This window comes from Orcinus orca, chromosome 4, assembly GCF_937001465.1.
Source record: "Orcinus orca chromosome 4, mOrcOrc1.1, whole genome shotgun sequence".
NCBI lineage: Eukaryota > Metazoa > Chordata > Mammalia > Artiodactyla > Delphinidae > Orcinus > Orcinus orca.
The window spans coordinates 37,261,897-37,283,300 of NC_064562.1; the positions used below are offsets into that span (position 1 = coordinate 37,261,897).

At 37.7% G+C, this 21,404-nt stretch overlaps 1 protein-coding gene and 1 long non-coding RNA gene across 10 annotated transcripts in view; both read right to left on the minus strand.

The window, feature by feature from the left end:
• The window catches only part of LOC125964228 (uncharacterized), a 273,001-nt gene that overhangs the window by 80,488 nt on the left and 171,109 nt on the right, over positions 1-21,404 (minus strand). The window lies entirely within an intron of this gene.
• KLHL2 (kelch like family member 2) overlaps positions 1-21,404 on the minus strand; it is a 129,379-nt gene that overhangs the window by 41,741 nt on the left and 66,234 nt on the right. For all 9 annotated transcript variants that reach the window (XM_033413383.2, XM_004283987.4, XM_033413377.2 and 6 more), the window contains one exon: positions 16,546-16,708. In XM_033413383.2, coding sequence (XP_033269274.1) covers positions 16,546-16,708 — 163 coding nt within the window. The remainder of the gene's footprint in view (positions 1-16,545; positions 16,709-21,404) is intronic.

Genomic DNA, 21,404 nt, shown 5'->3' on the forward strand with positions numbered 1-21,404 from the left:
CACTTCACTGCTGGTTGTCCCTTGAGCAATCAAGACTAAGACCTACCTACACCTTCTTCCAGACACCTGCCTCCTGACCTCCCATGTTTCTTTTGGGTATTAATGGCTCTGTTATCCACACTGACTCCAAGGCTAAATAAAGTCTCAGTCACAATTGATTCCCCACTCCCTCTATCTCTTTTTACTGTGGTGAAGACATAAGGTAATTTACCACCTTAACCATTTTTAAGTATACATATAGTTCAGTAGTGTTAAATATGCTCACATTGGAAAATCTAAAACTCTATACCTGTTAAACAACTCTCCTTTTCCTCCTCCTCCATCCCTTCCTCTCTATAAACCCTAAAATAAATTGTTTCACAAATCCTGGGAACCTTTCTCTATAGTGCCACAAGAAATCATAAGATCTAGTGGTATAAGGGATCTGAAAGGTCACCTGACCACAACTTTCATATGTAAGAGGAACCTCTATAATGTTTACATTCAATGGATATCTAGCTACAGTTTGCACACATCAGCAGAGAACAAAGCAGTCACCCTTGAGCATTTACTATAAGCTTCTTTTTCTCCTTATTTTGTAACATTGATACTACTTATGCCCACCACAGAACAAGATTAAGTTCTTTCTCTCATGAAATTCCTTCGAACTTTTACAGAGAGCATTATATTCTCCTGAATTTTCCTTCTACGGTTTATAAATTCCTAAGTCTTTTGACAACTACTTCTACAACATGGTTTGGGGTCTTCATCATCATCCTGGCTGTGAATTCAGTGCTTCAGTTCATCAGTCTCTCTGAAAACAATAACTGAAAATGAATTTGGGACTTCCCTGGTGGTCCAGTGGTTAAGAATCTGCCTTCCAATGCAGGGGATGCGGGTTCAATCCCTGGTCGGGGAACCAAGATCCCACATGCCGCGGGGCAACTAAGCCCATGCGCTGTAACTACTGAGTCAGTGGGCTCTAGAGCCCACGAGCCACAACTAGAGAGAAGGCCGCGTGCCGCAACAAAGAACTAATGCAGCCAAATAAATAAATAAATAATTTAAAAAAAGAAATTAAATGAACTCAATTCCATAGATATGGTCTGACCTAGGCAGAACAGAATGAGATAATCACCTTATACCTTTCTAGACACAATTACATTACTGATTGCTATTGAATCCACTATCAACAAAAACCCTAGCAACTTTGGATTGGTTTGGCCAATACAAGACTAATACTTGTCACAAAGCTGAGATAAGAAATTCTTCCTTTTTGCTAAATAAATTCTTATTCAGATTACTGTGTCTCAGTAAGGTACAGTAAAAATTAGCAGCTACTGCACATTGGCAGCTACTGAACATTGGCAATAAATATACACACTTTGAAATATACACACTCTGAATTACCTAAAATGTAATGCTATAGGACAGAACATCTCAGAGTCTAGTCTGTTTCCTGTACTCTTATCCAGGGTTAGTTCCCAGATTCACAACCTCCTCTCTATCTTCACTACCCTAGTTCTCACTGTTACCAACCTCAACTACTCTTTCTAGTCCTCTCACCCACATGTTGACAGATTATTCTGTTTATAGCACACAGCTAGCATCGTGGTATTAGTGATTTGCCTCTACTAGTTTACCCTGGCACTGAGTTAAGCCAACCAGTAATTATACTGGCATTTGATAATCAGTTCCTTCTCTCTCAGCAAACCCCATAACTGCAACAGAGCATGATTCCCAGTCGTATGGACTATGCCGTGGATATGCAACATACATTGAACACATATTTGTACATATATAATGTACACAGGCATTCTTCCTTATATATAAGGAATCTCTTCACTCTGTAGAGCAGTTTAACTTTGCTGTTTGCTTCCCTCCTGCAAATAAAATAAGCATATCAAGAAATGAGAGATAGTCTCTAAGATCTGTCACACCAGGTCTAAAGGGCTCAGGTCCCTCATCCCAAATGAAGTGAACAATACAAATCCAAAGTTCTGCGTGTTCTGTTTTGTACCCTGTGATAAGGTACAAAGTAGTCTTTATATTTGATTTCTACACAACAAGTACCTTTTTGATCAAAATTAAATGCTGCAAGGGGCTCCTATAATTCCTCTATACTCCATCCAGTGCAGAATCTATCTGAGAAGTGACGTTAAGTGCATGGATACAACAACAGTATTTTAGACCCACAAACAGCTTACCCCTGAGAGACAAAGTGTCTGGGGGAAAATAAAGATATCTCTAGTCTTCATTTTCTTAATTAATAAAACGACAGTGTTAGACTAGATAACTGCTAAGGTTCCCAACTAGTGCTAATACTCCATGAGTCTTTCATTCTGAATACTATTAGTCTCTAAGGGAAAAAAAATTCATATATATATCTCTAGCAGTTCCATTAACACAGACAGTTTGGTGAAACCTGAAAAGAGCTAACTCACCTCAGCTAGAAAAACTGTCAACAAAGCAGAACAGAGAAACTGCATGTAGTTTGTTAGGACATAAATGAAGACCATAATAAGTTTAAGAATATAAAAATGATTAATTCTTTTAAGAAGTGTCATTTAAGTCAGCTTAAATTCAATCAAGAAGTAGCGTACATCAAATGCTTTCACAGTTCTGCAAAGGAAGAAATCTTCTGTATCAGTAAATTAACATTGAGACAGACCCTCGAATAAGCGGCATCTATTCTTTAGTATGCATATCACAAAGTCAAGACTGGTAATACCATTATTAGAACCACTCTTTCAAGTTTCCTTCAAGAGGGCAGATTTCAAAATCATGAGCTTATTTTGACAGATGTTTACCCCAAGCAGTGATTCCTAGCCTAAATTACAGAAGGGTGGGCAAATGACTGAAGTAAACTGACTGCAGAAGAAAATGTTATGGGACCAGCTCTCAGAGAGGATAAGGCATAATCTAGATATACCAAATTTGGGTGCGACTTGACTACTACTGGCCTATAAACTCCTTTGAATCAGGGGTTAAATCGTATTGAGGCTGTCGTCACCCACAGCAGTTTGGCACATAAAGAGTGTAGCTCTGAAAGGACTGACCACTGGGTCTAAGCTGAGCAGCCAAGAGATGACTGGGAGAACTGGAACCAGAGAACACATATTTATGAAGAAATACAAGAGCACGAGAAGGCAGGAATATGGTCAGCGCAAAGGTTGAAACCTTGGGAGTTCCAAATACCAACAAGGTTCAACATGCCCTAGAGTTGTGCTCTAAGGTGGCAAATGGGTTTATGGAAGGAAGACAGTAGTCTCAAGGAGGTAGGAAGAGGGAGGCTCAAGGGAGACAACAGTATAGATTTGAAGTTGCTGATGACAAGAGAAACAAAGTACAGAGGGAAAAGACAATACAGGTGTCAGACTTAGTATGATTGGAGGCCTGGAGTCCTAGAGAGCGTACTGCAGACTGACAGAAAGTGCAGAACCGAGGACAGTGACAGAACAACAGTCTGGAAGTCTACCCTCCTACCCACCTGGTGAGTCGGAGGGGAGTGCCCCTTAAAGAAGTTTGCCCCCAACATGCAGGTATGGGACAAAGCAAAGTTTCATTTAAGACAAAGGGAGAGGGTACACACAAGAAAACAGCTGGGCATATAAAAATGTTTGATCAGTGTCCAAGCATGGTGGGAAGGCTAAAGTAGGGCATTATGGGGTGCCTGGACAGGCCTAGGATATATAAACAGATAATAGGGTTAAGAGCAAGAAGAGAACAGGAAATAAACTGAAAGCATGTCAGTGACCTGAGGACTTCTTCACAGGTAGTCCTGTTACTGAGGAATGTCAGGTCCCTCAGAGTTTCAGCTAGAGCACTGGTTTGAATATGATACTAAAAATTTCCCCAAAGGTCAGTTAGAACCAATATTAAGCAGCTTCTCAAATTTTTAATGCGGGGAGTGGTGAGATGTAGGAATGACTAAGAATCGGGAACTTACTCTTTCCCTTAAATTTGTTAGAAATTCTCACAATTCAACCACTGGTAACTTTTGTTTATCAACAAGGAAGGTTGAATAAAATTCTTATTTCAAGTTAAAAATCTAACTTCCAAAAGAATTTTTTGCTGGGACTATAAAAATGCACCTGAAGTCATAAGTTCAGTTTTTATCTCCTCTATATTTTTAGTTCAGCAAAAATGCTCAAAACAAAGGTCTTAATGATTTGGGAAATGAGTAAAACATGAACACCAATCAAAACACAAGTCCATAAACCAGCATTCTCCAAACAAGTCCATACTCTTGGCATAGGTGTGAAATTTTGGGTTTTTAGGTATAGAGCAAAAATAATTTCACACAGCTTTTCTGCTAAGAAAACAATTACTCAAGAGCATAAGAAAGGCTGATTACAGTCCAGAACACCAGGTCTCAACATGCAGGTCATTTTGCCTGACTGGTCTGGTGGCCCTCGGTGGTCCATGGTTTGAGGCTGCTACGACTCTGGAAAAGCAGAGTGGGCCAGGGGGGAAGGGCTGTGACTGAAGCAATGGGAGGGGGTCACCAGGATGGGCAGTGCAGACTCTCCCCCAGTGCTGAGACCTCCGACCTTTCCCACTAGGTTTCCCATATTTTTACTTTTCCTAAAGATGCTGATATATGAAAAATGAACACGAGTTCATAGAAGAGATTCCCATGGACCATTTTAATTCTTTCATTACACCTGTACAATTTAATTCAATTATAATGAATAAGACACAGCTCATTTCCAATCTGCAAGAGAAAGGAATGAAGCAGATCTTCTGCCCAGAAGCTCTGGTGAGTTTTCAGAGGATAAGGAGTGCTCCAGTCTCTTAAGCGCAGTCACACTTAGGATCAGGATGTACCCTGAGGTTATGCAGCTTTCTTCCCTTTACCCTCTCTCTCCCTCAGCCCCTCTTTCTCCTCCCTGCTTCTTTCCATGTACATATGTACTTATGTATTTAATAACTCTTCTATTGCTCCTTATTTCTTCCTTTCCTTCTTTCTTGCCTGTATGTCACACAGCCCACTTATAAGCCCACTGCCTAGGACGGGGGAAAAAAGTTAAGATATTAAATTCTTCTATTAATATTGTTCTGGGAATACCTTCAGTCTCCTAGATTTATTTATATGCTCAAATTTGAACTTGAAAGTAATTTAGGAGTTTGGGTAGGGCTTCTGGACACAAAAAATGTTTGAATTGTAGAAATAAAGGAGGGAGGGACTGAAAAACAATGATTTATTATGGCATAAAAAGAGAACTCTAAGTATATTCCTGTGTTGACTCCCTACCTCCCCACCTCCTGTTTGCTTAAGATATAAACAACATCATATATTTTCACTATGAAAAACAACTATTTTACTTTAGTATTATACTGGATTATTTATTTTAGAAAGTTTGTGGCAACTGGTTAACAATACCCCAAAGTTATGGAAATAGCTTGATTATACGAAGTTGGTCACTGCAATTTTATTTCTTTAAAATTATAAGGATGAAATATGTATATGAAATAATATTACTGAATTGCTTCAAAATAATATTGGAGAGGGCGCTTTCAAGATGGCAGAGGAGTAAGACGTGGATATCACCTTGCTCCTCACAAATACAACAAAACTACATCTACATGTGGAACAACTCCTACAGAACATGTAGTGAATGCTGGCAGAAGCCCTCAGACTTGCCAAAAGGGTCTTGGTACTGTGGCCCGGTGTCAGGCCTGAGCCTCTGAGGTGGGAGAGTCGAGTTCAGGACATTGGTCCGCCAGAGACTCCCCGGCCCCACATAATATCAAATGACAAGAGCTCTCCCAGAGATCTCCATCTCAACGCTAAGACCCAGCTCCACTCAATGACCACCAAGTTACAGTGCTGGATTCCTTATGCCAAACAACTAGCAAGACAGGAACACAAGCACGCCCGTTAGCACAGAGGCTGCCTAAAATCATAATAAGGTCACAAACACCCCAAAACACACCACCGGACATGGTCCTGCCCACCAGAAAGAAAAGATCCACCAGAACACAGGCACCAGGCCCCTGCACCAGGAAGCCTACACAACCCACTGAAACAAACTTACCCACTGGACGCAGATAACAAAAACGACAGGAACTAGGACCCTGCAGCCAGCAAAAAGGAGAACCCAAACACAGTAAGTTAAGCAAAATGAGAAACACACAGCAGATGAAGGAGCAAGATAAAAACCCACCAGACCAAACAATGAAGAGGAAGTATGCAGTCTACCTGAAAAACAATTCAGAGTAATGATAGTAAAGATGATCCAAAATCTTGGAAATAAAATGGAGAAAATACAAGAAACGTTTAATAAGGACCTAGAAGAACTAAAGAGCAAACAAACAATGATGAACAACACAATAAATGAAATTAAAAATCCTCTAGAAGGAATCAATAGCAGAATAACTGAGGCAGAGGATGGGATAAGAGACCTGGAAGATAAAATAGTGAAAATAACTACTGCAGAACAGAATAAAGAAAAAAGAATGAAAAGAATTAAGGACAATCTCAGAGACCTCTGGGACAACATTAAACGCACCAACATTCGAATTACAGGGGTCCCAGAAGAAGAAGAGAAAAAAAAAAGGGACTGAGAAAATATCTGAAGAGATTACACTTGAAAACTTCCCTAATATGGGAAAGGAAATAGTCAATGAAGTCCAGGAAACACAGAGGGTCCCATACAGGATAAATCCAAGGAGAAACATGCCAAGACACATATTAATCAAACATTCAAATATTAAATACAAAGAAAAAATATTAAAAGCAGCAAGGGAAAAGCAACAATTAACATACAAGGGAATCCGCATAAGGATTCCCATAAGGTTAACAGCTAATCTTTCAGCAGAAACTCTGCAAACCAGAAGGGACTGGCAGGACATATTTAAAGTGATGACAGGGAAAAACGTACAACCAACATTACTCTACCCAGCAAGGATCTCATTCAGATTCGACGGAGAAATTAAAACCTTTACAGATAAGCAAAAGTTAAGAGAATTCAGCACCACCAAACCAGCTCTACAACAAATGCTAAAGGAACTTCTCTAGGCAGGAAACGTAAGAGAAGGAAAAGACCTACAATAACAAACCCAAAACAATAAAGAAAATGGTAATAGGAAAATACATATTGATGACTACCTTAAATGTAAATGGATTAAATGCTCCCACCAAAAGACACATATTGGCTGAATGGATACAAAAACAAGACCCATATATATGCTGTCTACAAGAGACCCTCTTCAGACCTAGGGACACATACAGACTGAAAGTGAGGGGATGGAAAAAGGTATTCCCGGCAAATGGAAATCAAAAGAAAGCTGGAGTAGCAATTCTCATATTAGATAAAATAGACTTTAAAATAGAGAATGTTACAAGAGACAAGGAAGGACACTACATAATGATCAAGGGATCAATCCAAGAAGAAGATATAACAATTATATATATATTATATAACCCAATATAGGAGCACCTCAATACATAAGGCAACTGCTAACAGCTATAAAGAGGAAATCAACAGTAACAGAATAATAGTGGGGGACTTTAACACCTCACTTATACCAATGAACAGATCATTGAAACAGAAAATTAATAAGGAAACAGAATATTTAAATGATACAATAGACCAGATAGATTTAATTGATATTTATAGGACATTCCATCCAAAAACAGCAGATTACACTTTCTTCTCAAGTGCGCATGGAACATCCTCCAGGAGAGATCACATCTTGGGTCACAAATCAAGCCTCAGTAAATTTAAGAAAATTGAAGAAAATTGAAATCATATCAAGCATCTTTTCTGACCACAATGCTATGAGATTAGAAATGAATTACAGAGGAAAAAACGTAAAAAACACAAACAAACAGAGGCTAAACAGTATGTTACTAACTAACCAAGAGATCACTGAAGAAATCAAAGAGGAAATCAAAATATACCTAAGGACAAATGACAATGAAAACACGACGATTCAAAACCTATGGGATGCAGCAAAAGCAATTCAAAGAGGGAAGTTTATAGCTATACAAGCCTACCTCAAGAAACAAGAAAAATCTGAAACAAACAATCTAACCTTACACCTAAAGGAACTAGAGAAAGAAGAACAAACAAAACCCAAAGTTAGCAGAAGGAAAGAAATAAATTTCAGAGCACAAATAAATGAAATAGAAACAAAGAAAACAATAGCAAAGATCAATAAAACTAAAAGCTGGTTCTTTGAGAACATAAACAAAATTGATAAACCTTTAGCCAGACTCATCAAGAAAAAAAGGGAGGGCTTCCCTGGTGGCACAGTGGTTGAGAGTCCACCTGCCGATGCAGGGGACACGGGTTCGTGCCCTGGTCAAGGAAGATCCCACATGCCGCAGAGTGGCTGGGTCCGTGAGCCTTGGCCGCTGAGCCTGTGCGTCCGGAGCCTGTGCTCTGCAACACGAGAGGCCACAACAGTGAGAGGCCCACGTACCGCAAAAAAAAAAAAAAAGGCAAAAAAGGGAGAAAACTCAAATCAATAGAATTAGAATTGAAAAAGGAGAAGTAACAACTGACACTACAGAAATACAAAGGATCATGAGAGATTACTACAAGCAACTATATGCCAATAAAATGGAAAACCTGGAAGAAATGGACACATTCTTAAAAAGCACAACCTTCTGAAACGGAACTAGGAAGAAATAGAAAATATAACCAGACCAATCACAAGCACTGAAATTGAAACTGTCATTAAAAATCTTCCAACAAACGAAAGCCCAGGACCAAATGGCTTCACAGGCGAATTCTATCAAATATTTAGAGAAGAGCTAACACCTATCCTTCCCAAACTCTTCCAAAATATAGCAGCAGGAGGAACACTCCCAAACTCATTCTAGGGGCCACCATCACCCTGATACAAAAACCAGAGAAAGATGCCACAAAGAAAGAAAACTACAGGCCAATATCACTGATGGACATAGATGCAAAAATCCTCAACAAAATACTAGCAAACAGAATCCAACAGCACATTAAAAGGATCGTACACCATGATCAAGTGGGGTTAATTCCAGTAATGCAAGGATTCTTCAACATACGCAAATCTATCAATGTGATAAACCATATTAACAAATTGAAGGAGAAAAACCATATGATCATCTCAATAGATGCAGAGAAAGGTTTTGACAAAATTCAACACCCATTTATGATAAAAACCCTGCAGAAAGTAGGCATAGAGGGAACTTTCCTCAACTTAATAAAGCCCATATATGACAAGCCCACAGCAAACATCATCCTCAATGCTGAAAAACTGAAAGCATTTCCACTAAGATCAGGAACAAGACAAGGTTGCCCACTCTCACCACTCTTATTCAACGTAGTTTTGGAAGTTTTAGCCACAGCAATCAGAGAAGAAAAGGAAATAAAAGGAATCCAAATCGGAAAAGAAGAAGTAAAGCTGTCACTGTTTGCAGATGACATGATCCTATACATAGAGAATCCTAAAGATGCTACCAGAAAACTACTAGAGCTAATCAATGAATTTGGTAAAGTAGCAGGATACAAAATTAATGCACAGAAATCTCTGGCATTCCTATATACTAATGATGAAAAATCTGAAAGTGAAATCAAGAAAACACTCCCATTTACCAATGCAACAAAAATAATAAAATATCTAGGAATAAACCTACCTATGGAGACAAAAGACCTGTATGCAGAAAAGTATAAGACACTGATGAAAGAAATTAAAGATGATACATATAGATGGAGAGATATACCATGTTCTTGGATTGGAAGAATCCACATTGTGAATATGACTCTACTACCCAAAGCAATCTATAGATTCAATGCAATCCCTATCAAACTACCACTGGCATTTTTCACAGAACTAGAACAAAAAATTTCACAATTTGTATGGAAACACAAAAGACCCCGAATAGCCAAAGAAATCTTGAGAACGAAAAAAGGAGCTGGAGGAATCAGGCTCCCTGACTTCAGACTATACTACAAAGCTACAGTAATCAAGACAGTATGGTACTGGCACAAAAACAGAAATATAGATCAATGGAACAGGATAGAAAGCCCAGAGATAAACCCACGCACATATGGACACCTTATCTTTGATAAAGGTGGCAGGAATGTACAGTGGAGAAAGGACAGCCTCTTCAATAAGTGGTGCTGGGAAAACTGGACAGGTACATGTAAAAGTATGAGATTAGATCACTCCCTAACACCATATACAAAAATAAGCTCAAAATGGATTAAAGACCTAAATGTAAGGCCAGAAACTATCAAACTCTTAGAGGAAAACATAGGCAGAACACTCTATGACATAAATCACAGCAAGATCCTTTCTGACCCACTTCCTAGAGAAATGGAAATAAAACCAAAAATAAACAAATGGGACCTAATGAAACTTCAAAGCTTTTTCACAGCAAAGGAAACCATAAACAAGACCAAAAGACAACGCTCAGAATGGGAGAAAATATTTGCAAATGAAGCAACCGACAAAGGATTAATCTCCAAAATTTACAAGCAGCTCATGCAGCTCAATAACAAAAAAACAAACAACCCAATCCAAAAATGGGCAGAAGACCTAAATAGACATTTCTCCAAAGAAGATATACAGACTGCCAACAAACACATGAAAGAATGCTCAACATCATTAATCATTAGAGAAATGCAAATCAAAACTACAATGAGATATCATCTCACACCAGTCAGAATGGCCATCATCAAAAAATCTAGAAACAATAAATGCTGGAGAGGGTGTGGAGAAAAGGGAACACTCTTGCACTGCTGGTGGGAATGTGAATTGGTTCAGCCACTATGGAGAACAGTATGGAGGTTCCTTAAAAAACTACAAATAGAACTACCATACGACCCAGCAATCCCACTACTGGGCATATACCCTGAGAAAACCAAAATTCAAAAAGAGGCATGTACCAAAATGTTCATTGCAGCTCTATTTACAATAGCCTGGAGATGGAAACAACCTAAGTGCCCATCATCGGATGAATGGATAAAGAAGATGTGGCACATATATACAATGGAATATTACTCAGCCATAAAAAGAAACGAAATTGAGCTATTTGTAATGAGGTGGATAGACCTAGAGCCTGTCATACAGAGTGAAGTAAGTCAGAAAGAAAAAGACAAATACCGTATGCTAACACATATATATGGAATTTAAGAAAAAAAAATGTCATGAAGAACCTAGGGGTAAGGCAGGAATAAAGACGCAGACCTACTAGAGAACGGACTTGAGGTTATGGGGAGGGGGAAGGGTGAGCTGTGACAGGGCGAGAGAGAGTCATGGACATATACACACTAACAAACGTAGTAAGGTAGATAGCTAGTGGGAAGCAGCCGCATGGCACAGGGATATTGGCTCGGTGCTTTGTGACAGCCTGGAGGGGTGGGATAGGGAGGGTGGGAGGGAGGGAGATGCAAGAGGGAAGACATATGGGAACATATGTATATGTATAACTGATTCACTTTGTTATAAAGCAGAAACTAACACACCATTGTAAAGCAATTAAACCCCAATAAAGATGTTAAAAAAATAAAATAAAATAAAATAAAATAAAATAAAATAAAATAAAATAAAATAAAAACATTATCCCAAGGGAAAAAAAAAAAATCTTCCAACAAACAAAAGCCCAGGACCAAATGGCTTCACAGGCGAATTCTATCAAATATTTAGAGAAGAGCTAACACCTATCCTTCTCAAACTCTTCCAAAATATAGCAGCAGGAGGAACACTCCCAAACTCATTCTAGGGGCCACCATCACCCTGATACAAAAACCAGAGAAAGATGCCACAAAGAAAGAAAACTACAGGCCAATATCACTGATGGACATAGATGCAAAAATCCTCAACAAAATACTAGCAAACAGAATCCAACAGCACATTAAAAGGATTATACACCATCATGAAGTGGGGTTTATCCCAGGAATGCAAGGTTTCTTCAATATACACAAATCAATCAATGTGATACACCACATTAACAAACTGAAGGAGAAAAACCATATGATCATGTCAAAAGATGCAGAAAAAGCTTTCGACAAATTTCAACACTCATTTATGATAAAAGCCCTCTGGAAAGTAGGCATAGAGGGAACTTACCTCAACATAATAAAGGCCATATATGACAAACCCACAGCCAACATCCTTCTCAATGGTGAAAAATTGAAAGCATTTCCACTAAGATCAGGAACAAGACAAGGTTGCCCATTCTCACCACTATTATTCAACATAGTTTTGGAAGTTTCATCCACAGCAATCAGAGAAGAAAAATAAATAAAAGGAATCCAAATTGGAAAAGAAGAAGTAAAACTGTCACTGTTTGCAGATGATATGATACTATACATAGAGAATCCTAAAGAAGCTACCAGAAAACTGCTAGAGCTAAACAATGAATTTGGTAGAGTAGCCAGATATAAAATTAATGCACCGAAATCTCTTGCATTCCTATACACTAATGATGAAAAATTAAAAGAGAAATTAAGGAAACACTCCCATTTACCATTGGAACAAAAAGAATAAAATACCTAGGAATACACCTACCTAAGGAGACAAAAGACCTTTATGCAGAAAACTATAAGACACTGATGAAAGAAATTAAAGATGATATAAACAGATGGAGAGATACACCATGTTCTTGGATTGGAAGAATCAACATTGTGGAAATGACTGTACTATCCAAAGCAATCTACGTATTCAATGCAATCCCTATCGAACTACCAAAGACATTTTTCACAGTACTAGAACAAAAAATTTTACAATTTGTATGGAAACACAAAAGACCCTGAAGAGACCAAGCCATCTTGAGAAGAAAAACAGACCTGGAGGAATCAGGCTCCTGGACTTCAGACTATACTACAAAGCTACAGTAATCAAGACAATATGGTACTGGCACAAAAACAGAAATATATATCAATGGAACAGGATAGAAAGCCCAGAGATAAACCGATGCACATATGGTCACCTTATCTTTGATAAAGGAGGCAAGAATATACAATGGAGAAAAGATAGTCTCTTCAGTAAGTGGTGCTGGGAAAACTGGAGAGGTACATGTAAAAGAATAAAATTAGAACACTCCCTAACACCATACACAAAAATAAATTCAAAATGGATTAAAGACCTAAATATAAGGCCAGACATTACAAAACTCTTAGAGGAAAACACAGGCAGAACACTCCATGACATATATCACAGCAAGATCCTTTATGACCCACCTCCTAGAGAAATGGAAATAAATACAAAAATAAACAAATGGGACCTAATGAAATTTAAAAGCTTTTGAACAGCAAAGGAAACCATAAACAAGACAAAAAGAGAACCCTCAGAATGGGAGGAAATATTTGCAAACGAAGCAACTGACAAAGGATTAATCTCCAAAATATACAAGCAGCTCATGAAGCTCAATATCAAAACAACAAACAACCCAATCAAAAAAGGGCAGAAGGGCTTCCCTGGTGGCGCAGTGGGTGAGAGTCCGCCTGCCGATGCAGGGGACACGGGTTTGTGCCCCGGTCTGGGAAGATCCCACATGCTGCGGAGCAGCTAGGCCCGTGGGCCATGGCCGCTGAGCCTTCACGTCTGGAGCCCGCGCTCTGCAACGGGAGAGGCCACAACAGTGAGAGGCCCACGTACCGCAAAAAAAAAAAAAAAAAAGGCAGAAGACCTAAATAGACATTTTCTCAAAGAAGATATACATATTGCCAACAAACACATGAAAGGATGCTCAACATCACTAATCATTAGAGAAATGCAAATCAAAACTACAATGAGGTATTACTTCACACCAGTCAGAATGGCCATCATCAAAAAACCTACAAACAATAAATGCTGGAGAGGGTGTGGAGAAAAGGAAACCCTCTTGCCCTGTTGGTGGGAATGTAAGTTGATACAGCCACTATGGAGAACGGTATGGAGGTTCCTCAAAAAAATAAAAATAGAACTACCATACGACCCAGCAATCCCACTACTGGGCATATACCCTGAGAAAACCATAATTCAAAAAGAGGCATGTACCACAATGTTCATTGCAGCTCTATTTACAACAGCCAGGACATGGAAACAACCTAAGTGTCCATCGACAGATGAATGGATAAAGAAGATGTGGCACATATATACAATAGAATATTACTCAGCTATAAAAAGAAATGAAATTGAGTTATTTGTAGTGAGGTGGATGGACCTAGAGACTGTCATACGGAGGAAGTAAGTCAAAGAGAAAAACGAATACCACATGCTAACCCATATATATGGAATCTAAAGAAAAAAAAAAGGTTCTGAAGAACCTAGGGGCAGGACAGGAATAAAGACGCAGACATAGAGAATGGACTTGAGGACACAGGAATGGGGAAGGGTAAGCAGGGACGAAGTGAGAGAGTGGCATGGACATATATACACTACCAAATGTAAAACAGATAGCTAGTGGGAAGCAGCCACCTAGCACAGGGAGATCAGCTCGGTGCTTTGTGTCCACCTAGAGGGGCAAGATAGGGAAGGTGTGAGGGAGATGCAAGAGGGAGAAGATATGGGGATTTATGTATATGTATAGCTGATTCACTTTGTTATAAGGCAGAAACTAACACACCATTGGAAAGCAATTATACTCCAATAAAGATGTTTAAAAAAAATAATAATAATATTGCACAAGAGGATACAAAAATTCATGAAGCTGTAGATGTATGATTTGCATACTTTTTTATATGTCCATTAGACTTTATTAAAAAGTTTACATATAAAAAATAATAACAGAGGAGGAGAAGTTTAGAAGGGTGTAGTTAAAACAAGATTATCCATGAATTGACAACTCATGGTGAGGTGGGTGGTGAGTACTATTCTATTTTTGTATGTGTTGCAACTTTTCATAATAAAAGATGCTATAAAATGTTACTTTAGAAACTTGAGCAACTGTAAGATTCAGATGCATGGTATAAAAGCAGTATATCTTTTAAATAAGACTTTGATTTAAGGTTTAGTGCATTAAAAATGAAAAATCAAATTTTCTTTGCAATTTTGTTGAAACTGACAATTTTTCCACAAAAAATTCTTGTCATAATTATGAAGGAAGACTCTATAAACTACGATGTATAGGTGTAGTAATTCTTGTGGAAAATTGTTCACATTCTGTCATATACTACAATAAATTTATGATTGTAAAGAAGCGAAAGAAATAATAAAATCTGTCTCCTAAAGACAGTCAATAAGTTGGTTCTGATATGAGTGAAACTAATAGTTCTAGTATATCATAACTATGTATGGACATGTTTTGCATTAATTATATTTTATTCATTCCCTCTTTATCTCTTAAGATTCAGTAATATTTATCAAGTACCGTGAGATAACCAGCAGCCCTAGAGAGATATATTAAATGCAGATTACATATTATATGCATTCCCCAACTTACAGAAGGGTTATGTTCTAAAAGTTTTTCTGTAAATAAGCATTTTGGGACTCATATCACATTTTCCCACTGAAACAATTTTATAAAAGGTAGTTAGGTCAATCAGGCCACCCCACAGAAATCTATAAAGTTCAAACTTACTGGACCTATTACATTTTACTGCAGCGCTGTGGGCTTTTTTTTTTTCCAACTAACCACCTTGTACGACTACTTCTTTGATAAATGCAATAGGGATTCTAGGAATACTTCTCTTGTCAGAGGCTCTGTGTACACATACACACACACCCCTTACCTGGGTCTATGTGCCAAAATGTTCCTTAGTTATCAGAGTATGCAGAGTGGAGCAGAGTTTAGATGAGGGGCTCTTGCATTTGAAGGCTGCAGGAAGTTGGAGTTCTAGAGCTTACTAAGGGGCAGTAGTCTTGGGAGGTTCTATGGTAACTGTTCCTACTGGGTGTCACAGATATAGGGCAGAGATGGGGGATTATAACTTTCACCAGGTTTATCTTCTAGAAAATCGTTTTTTAAAAAATTAGACACTTCCTAATAATCACTTTTAATATGAATTTTTAAATGTTTATAAACTCAGAGCAAAATAAATTGTAGGTTACTTTTATGTACTTTAGCTGCATCCTAAGCTATAACAATAATCTCTTCTCCCTGACTGGACAGACACAGGCCTCCCTCCACCCACCACAGGGAGAGGATGCCAGCAGGAGGTCCTGGAAATGAGTGTTTAATCTAAGGAGAGGGATGCCTTTATTTGGGATCAACTTTTCTACCCCACTCCAAGGCAACTAGGTTTCTTTGCTTTGAATATTTTTATGCCACAGAATGTTTCCTTGGATACAAGAAAAAGGTGTAAAAAGCCACAGAGATAAAATGACTTAATTTCATATGTAAACACTTTCTTATATGCCTATTAATTTGATAATTTGAAAGAAAAATACATAGAGATTCAATATTTACATAAAACTACTAGGCCTAATACCACATACAGTTTCTTCTTTTTTCTTTTAAATTCAGAACTCCATGAACATGCTTCAATTATGCAGTGCTACCATACCATTATAAGATTGTAAATGTATTTTTATAAAGTCCAGGTCCATAAATATGACACAACTTTCCAGATTCACTATAGAATCATATCAGAAATCAAGAGTTGCAGATTCTTCCCTGTCTCAATCTCAGCCGATGTTTATTCCACTTGCCTGCATAGGTGTTGGCCTTGTTCAGGAGGTCTGTGCATGCGTGCATATCAGCGAAAGCCCGGATTCCTAAGCAGTTGACAGGGTGAAGCTGAGATTCCAAAAATTCACAGCAAGTCTTCTTCACATCCTGTAACTGTAACAGACCAGCTGCTGGGAGAAGTACCTATAACACACAAGTAAGTATGGTTAGGCAACTGGCTAGGAAAAGTTTCACTGTTCACTGTGTCTATAGAGGGCTTAGGGGTCCAGCCACAGCTCAAGATCTGCATCCAGACCCCAGCATCCCAAAGAAGAGTAATGTAACAATTATTTGCAAAAAGGGTGATGCCTCCTTCCATTCCCCATAATTTCTATGGAATCTTTCAAAGATCTCTTCTTGTTCACAAGAATATAAGAGATATCAGATCATATTAGATTAATGATTCTTTTCATAAGCAGAAACAAAATGTTCCTTTGAATTTTAAAAACATAAATTATTAGGCTGTTAGGGGGTGCTATGGTTCAGTGAAAATGGTTTTCTTCCCTTAGTTCAAGCAGTCATGAGCTTCAGTGAATTTGTGGGGAAGGGGTGAGCACAGAGTAATATATGCCACAACAAAGCCTCATTCTGTTTTTCCACTGTCTCTGAGTAACACCACAAACTGCTTTCCTTAGGGGGATAGAACAATTTAAAACTCCACAGTCTAACTACAATCAAACAGTTTCTCTGAAATGTCATGTATGTGCTAAAACAACCCATAAAGAGTAATTGCCTAATAATAACTTTTTAATTTGTATTTTTATTTCAATAACTCCAAGAGATTTTGTATTAGTTAGGTTATTCTTTGGGATTTAACCAGTATCTTTACTAGAAATACTACATCCAACACTACAACTGCTTTTCAAATAGGTCAATGATGGAAAAATTCTTCCTTGTAAGTGAATTAGTATGATGCTATGTAAAGGACCATATTTGAAAATCAAATTGGAAAACTTCCTAAAAAAAACTTCATAAAACTTCATAAAAAAGAAGTTTGCAAGTCCTTCTATAAAAGCCAAAGGGAAAAAAAAACTATCAGAATAGTCAATTTAAGAAAAGGTCACATTGGCATATGAGAATAAAAAATAAATAAGATCTAAGTTCCTTCCAGAACTGACTTCCATATATGCCAAGCTGCAGCCCAAAGAGGAAAAGAGAAAAGAGATAGTAGTTTTGAATATCCTTTACAATTTCCCTAAATGTATGTAGTAAGTCCTAAATGTGGAAGAGAAAGAGTGCATTCGTATCTTTCTGTAACACAAACTACTCTATTTTCTTAAAGGAACCACAGCAGCTTTAACTCTCAGATCTAAAGGCTGTGGGCCCGCATGTACACAATCAAATGGTTATGAAGCAAGGACTAAGAGGACAACTCTTTGTGTTTTAGTCCAACTCCAACAACTAATATTAGTTTTTTCTGAAAACAAGGAAACAGTACCTGGTGATAATGTCTTTTCCTTCTAAATTTAACAAAAATAAAGTGTAAATAATTCTGTTTATAGCCGCATCTTTTGTATAATATATATAGTGTGTTTCATTATGTTATGGGAATGAATCTCCATGGAAGGCTTTAGTTGCTGACAATTTGCAAGTTGGAGTTTTTCTACACTGGTATAATTGTGCTCTGAAGTAACGTAAAGTACATTCCAAGATGCTTAACTGTGCAGCCATTTAATTCAGCAAATACATATAGTTAAGTGTTCTTCAGCATAAGATTCAATCTCTGTGAAATTTGCACAAATATCAGTAGTAATGATCACCCACCTAATCAGCATCTTCCCAGAGACAACAAAGTATAATACAGTAGTACTCAAATTGCTTCGTAATACGGAAAGACAGGGATCCTTGAGGGGGAAAGCAGCCAAGCAGAAGCAGGTTCACTCATGCATTGTTGGTGAGTGTGTACACTGGTTCAACCTCCATGAAGAGCAATTTGTCTACTTAATCAAAATTACAAATGCACATATCCTCCAACCCAGAAATTTAACCTACAGATACACTAACATATGCACAAAAGCTCACACACACAAGACATTCATTAGAGCATTATTGTGGGTAATAGCAGAAGTTAGAAAAAAGCCTAAATGTCCACCGTAAGGAGACTGGTTAAACACTGGTGATCATCCATTCGATGGAACACTGCAACCATTCAAAAGAATGAGGAAACTATATGAATGGGAAAATTTCTAAGATATATTCTTAAGGGAAAAAAATCAGCAATTGGTTCATACTATGCTGACATACACATACACACCCATATTTATATACATATCCATCTAAAAAAGCAGCTATATCAGACTTTTAAAAATTTATTTTGCTTCCTTGACTTCAACTTCATCACTACCAAGTCTAGACCTACCCTATCAGGAGACTGAAATTCATAAAACTGTAGAATCCCAGATCTGGAAAGGATATGGCAAGTCATGTAGGCCAGAGGTATAAAAGTTATTTTAATTGTAGGCCACATGGCTAGAGATTCACATATAATTTTTTATTGATGGCAATGATGGGTCAAGTGGTTCCATGCCTGGCAAACATATATTAAGTACACCTTAAATGTTAGTAACATGTGTAAAATGAATTTATTTATATTTTCCTTTTATCAGTAAATCCTTCAAAAATGCCTCAGCTTTATGATGTAATTTTACTAAGATTAAACTTCAATAGCTCATAATTATTAAATAATTATATATGCTTCAAAAACAATTAATAACTGGCCCAGGCTTACTAACATGATGAAAACAGGAAAGCAGCTGGGACCACACCAAATGCCCATATTACTCTATGTATCAGACAACCAGCTAAAAAACCAAACAAACAAAACATGCTCAAATTACAGATGAACCATATCCCACAATCAGAATCAAACAGCTGGCGGCCTATGAGCTAGATGCCTTGGGATCAAGTCAAATCAAACCTCCTGATTTGTCTGATGAAGAAACCAAATCCTAGAGAGGCCAAAAGATCTGAACAAGTTGCACAGAGATAGTGATATAAAATTCACCAACTCTTTGGTCTCTTACTCTTTCCACTACCTTGAGCCCCACCTGTAGATGCAGAATGGAAGTTCTTGTCTAATTTCTAAATCTGCAATGTTGCTCTTTTCAGAAGAGTAATAAAGATGAAAATCACTTCAACCAAATTCATGCAGTTTGCTTCCGTTTACTGACTAATTACTGTGTCGGGCACTGTCTTAAGCACTTGACAGGCAACAACACCTCATTACCCCCATTAGACACAATGAATACAGAGGCTGGGAGAAGCAAGTAAGTTGCCCAAGGTCACAAACCTGGATGGGATGCTAGGAGAGAGGTATTAACCAAAGTGGGTATAATGCTTTTAGATGGCACAGACGAACATTCTCATGTTAATAGTTGGGAATACATCTTTAAAGTTACTGTCTATTTATTTCAATAAAATAAATTCTTAAGGAAATTTAAGCAAAAACTGAGTCATGAAGATAAAAACATTACGTATTTAATAGTATGAGCACTACAGAATATAGCAAATCATGAAGGTGGCACACAAATTACTGATTTGGGAGATCAGATTTAGTATCCTAATCTTTCAATATCGGATATCATTCTGGCTTCTGTGGTTTTTACATATCGCTGAAAAGGAAGATGTGCTTTTTAATCTGGGGGGATCATAATCCCATGGTTTATTTTCTACAAAGTGGATTAACTGTATAGTTAGTAACAAATGTGGGAAACACCTATATTATGAAGAGGTGGTTTCTTAATGTGCTATTCAGGTCACAAAAATATCTTGGGCATTATAATTAAGAGATCTGAAGAATAAATTTATGTCTCTAAAACTAATTTTCCTGAGCTCTCTAAAGAAGTAATTGAATAGTGCTGCTTCATATATGAAATGGAAGTGTATATATATATATATTTTTTTTATTTATTTATTTTTTAAAGAATAGCTTTATTACTTTGCCAGGCAAAGGGGGACACAGCAGCCTCCTGCCTCAAAAAACTATGTGTTCCAACCCAGGAGGATTTGATAAGGCGTTTTATAACAGTACTTCCCAAGGGATGGGTTGCTGACAAGATTACAGTGTGTGCAGGGTCTCAGGTCCTTGGTCTCCTAATCTTTTTTTTTTAATTTTTAAATTTAATTTTTTTTTTATACAGCAGGTTCTTCTTAGTCATCAATTTTATTCACATCAGTGTATACATGTCAATCCCAATCACCCAATTCATCACACCACCACCGACACCCCATCACGGCTTTCCCCACTTGGTGTCCGTATGTTTGTTCTCTACATCTGTGTCTCAATTTCTGCCCTGCAAACTGGTTCATCTGTACCATTTTTCTAGGTTCCACATATACGCGTTAATATACGATATTTGTTTTTCCCTTTCTGACTTACTGCACTCTGTATGACTGTCTCCATATCCATCCACATCTCAACAAATGACCCAATTTTGTTCCGTTTTACGGCTGAGTAATATTCCGTTGTATATATGTACCACATCTTCTTTAACCATTCATCAGTCGATGGGCATTTAGGTTGCTTCCATAACCTGGCTATTGTAAATAGTGCTGCAATGAACATTGGGCTGCATGTGCCTTTTTGAATTATGGTTTTCTCTGGGTATATGCCCAGTAGCGGGATTGCTGGATCATATGGTAATTCTATTTTTAGTTTTTTGAGGAACCTGCATACTGTTCTCCATAGTGGCTGTATCAATTTACATTCCCACCATCAGTGCAACACGGTTCCCTTTTCTCCACACCCTCTCCAGCATTTGTTGTTTGTACATTTTCTGATGATGCCCATTCTAACTGGTCTGAGGTAATACCTCATTGTAGTTTTGATTTGCATTTCTCT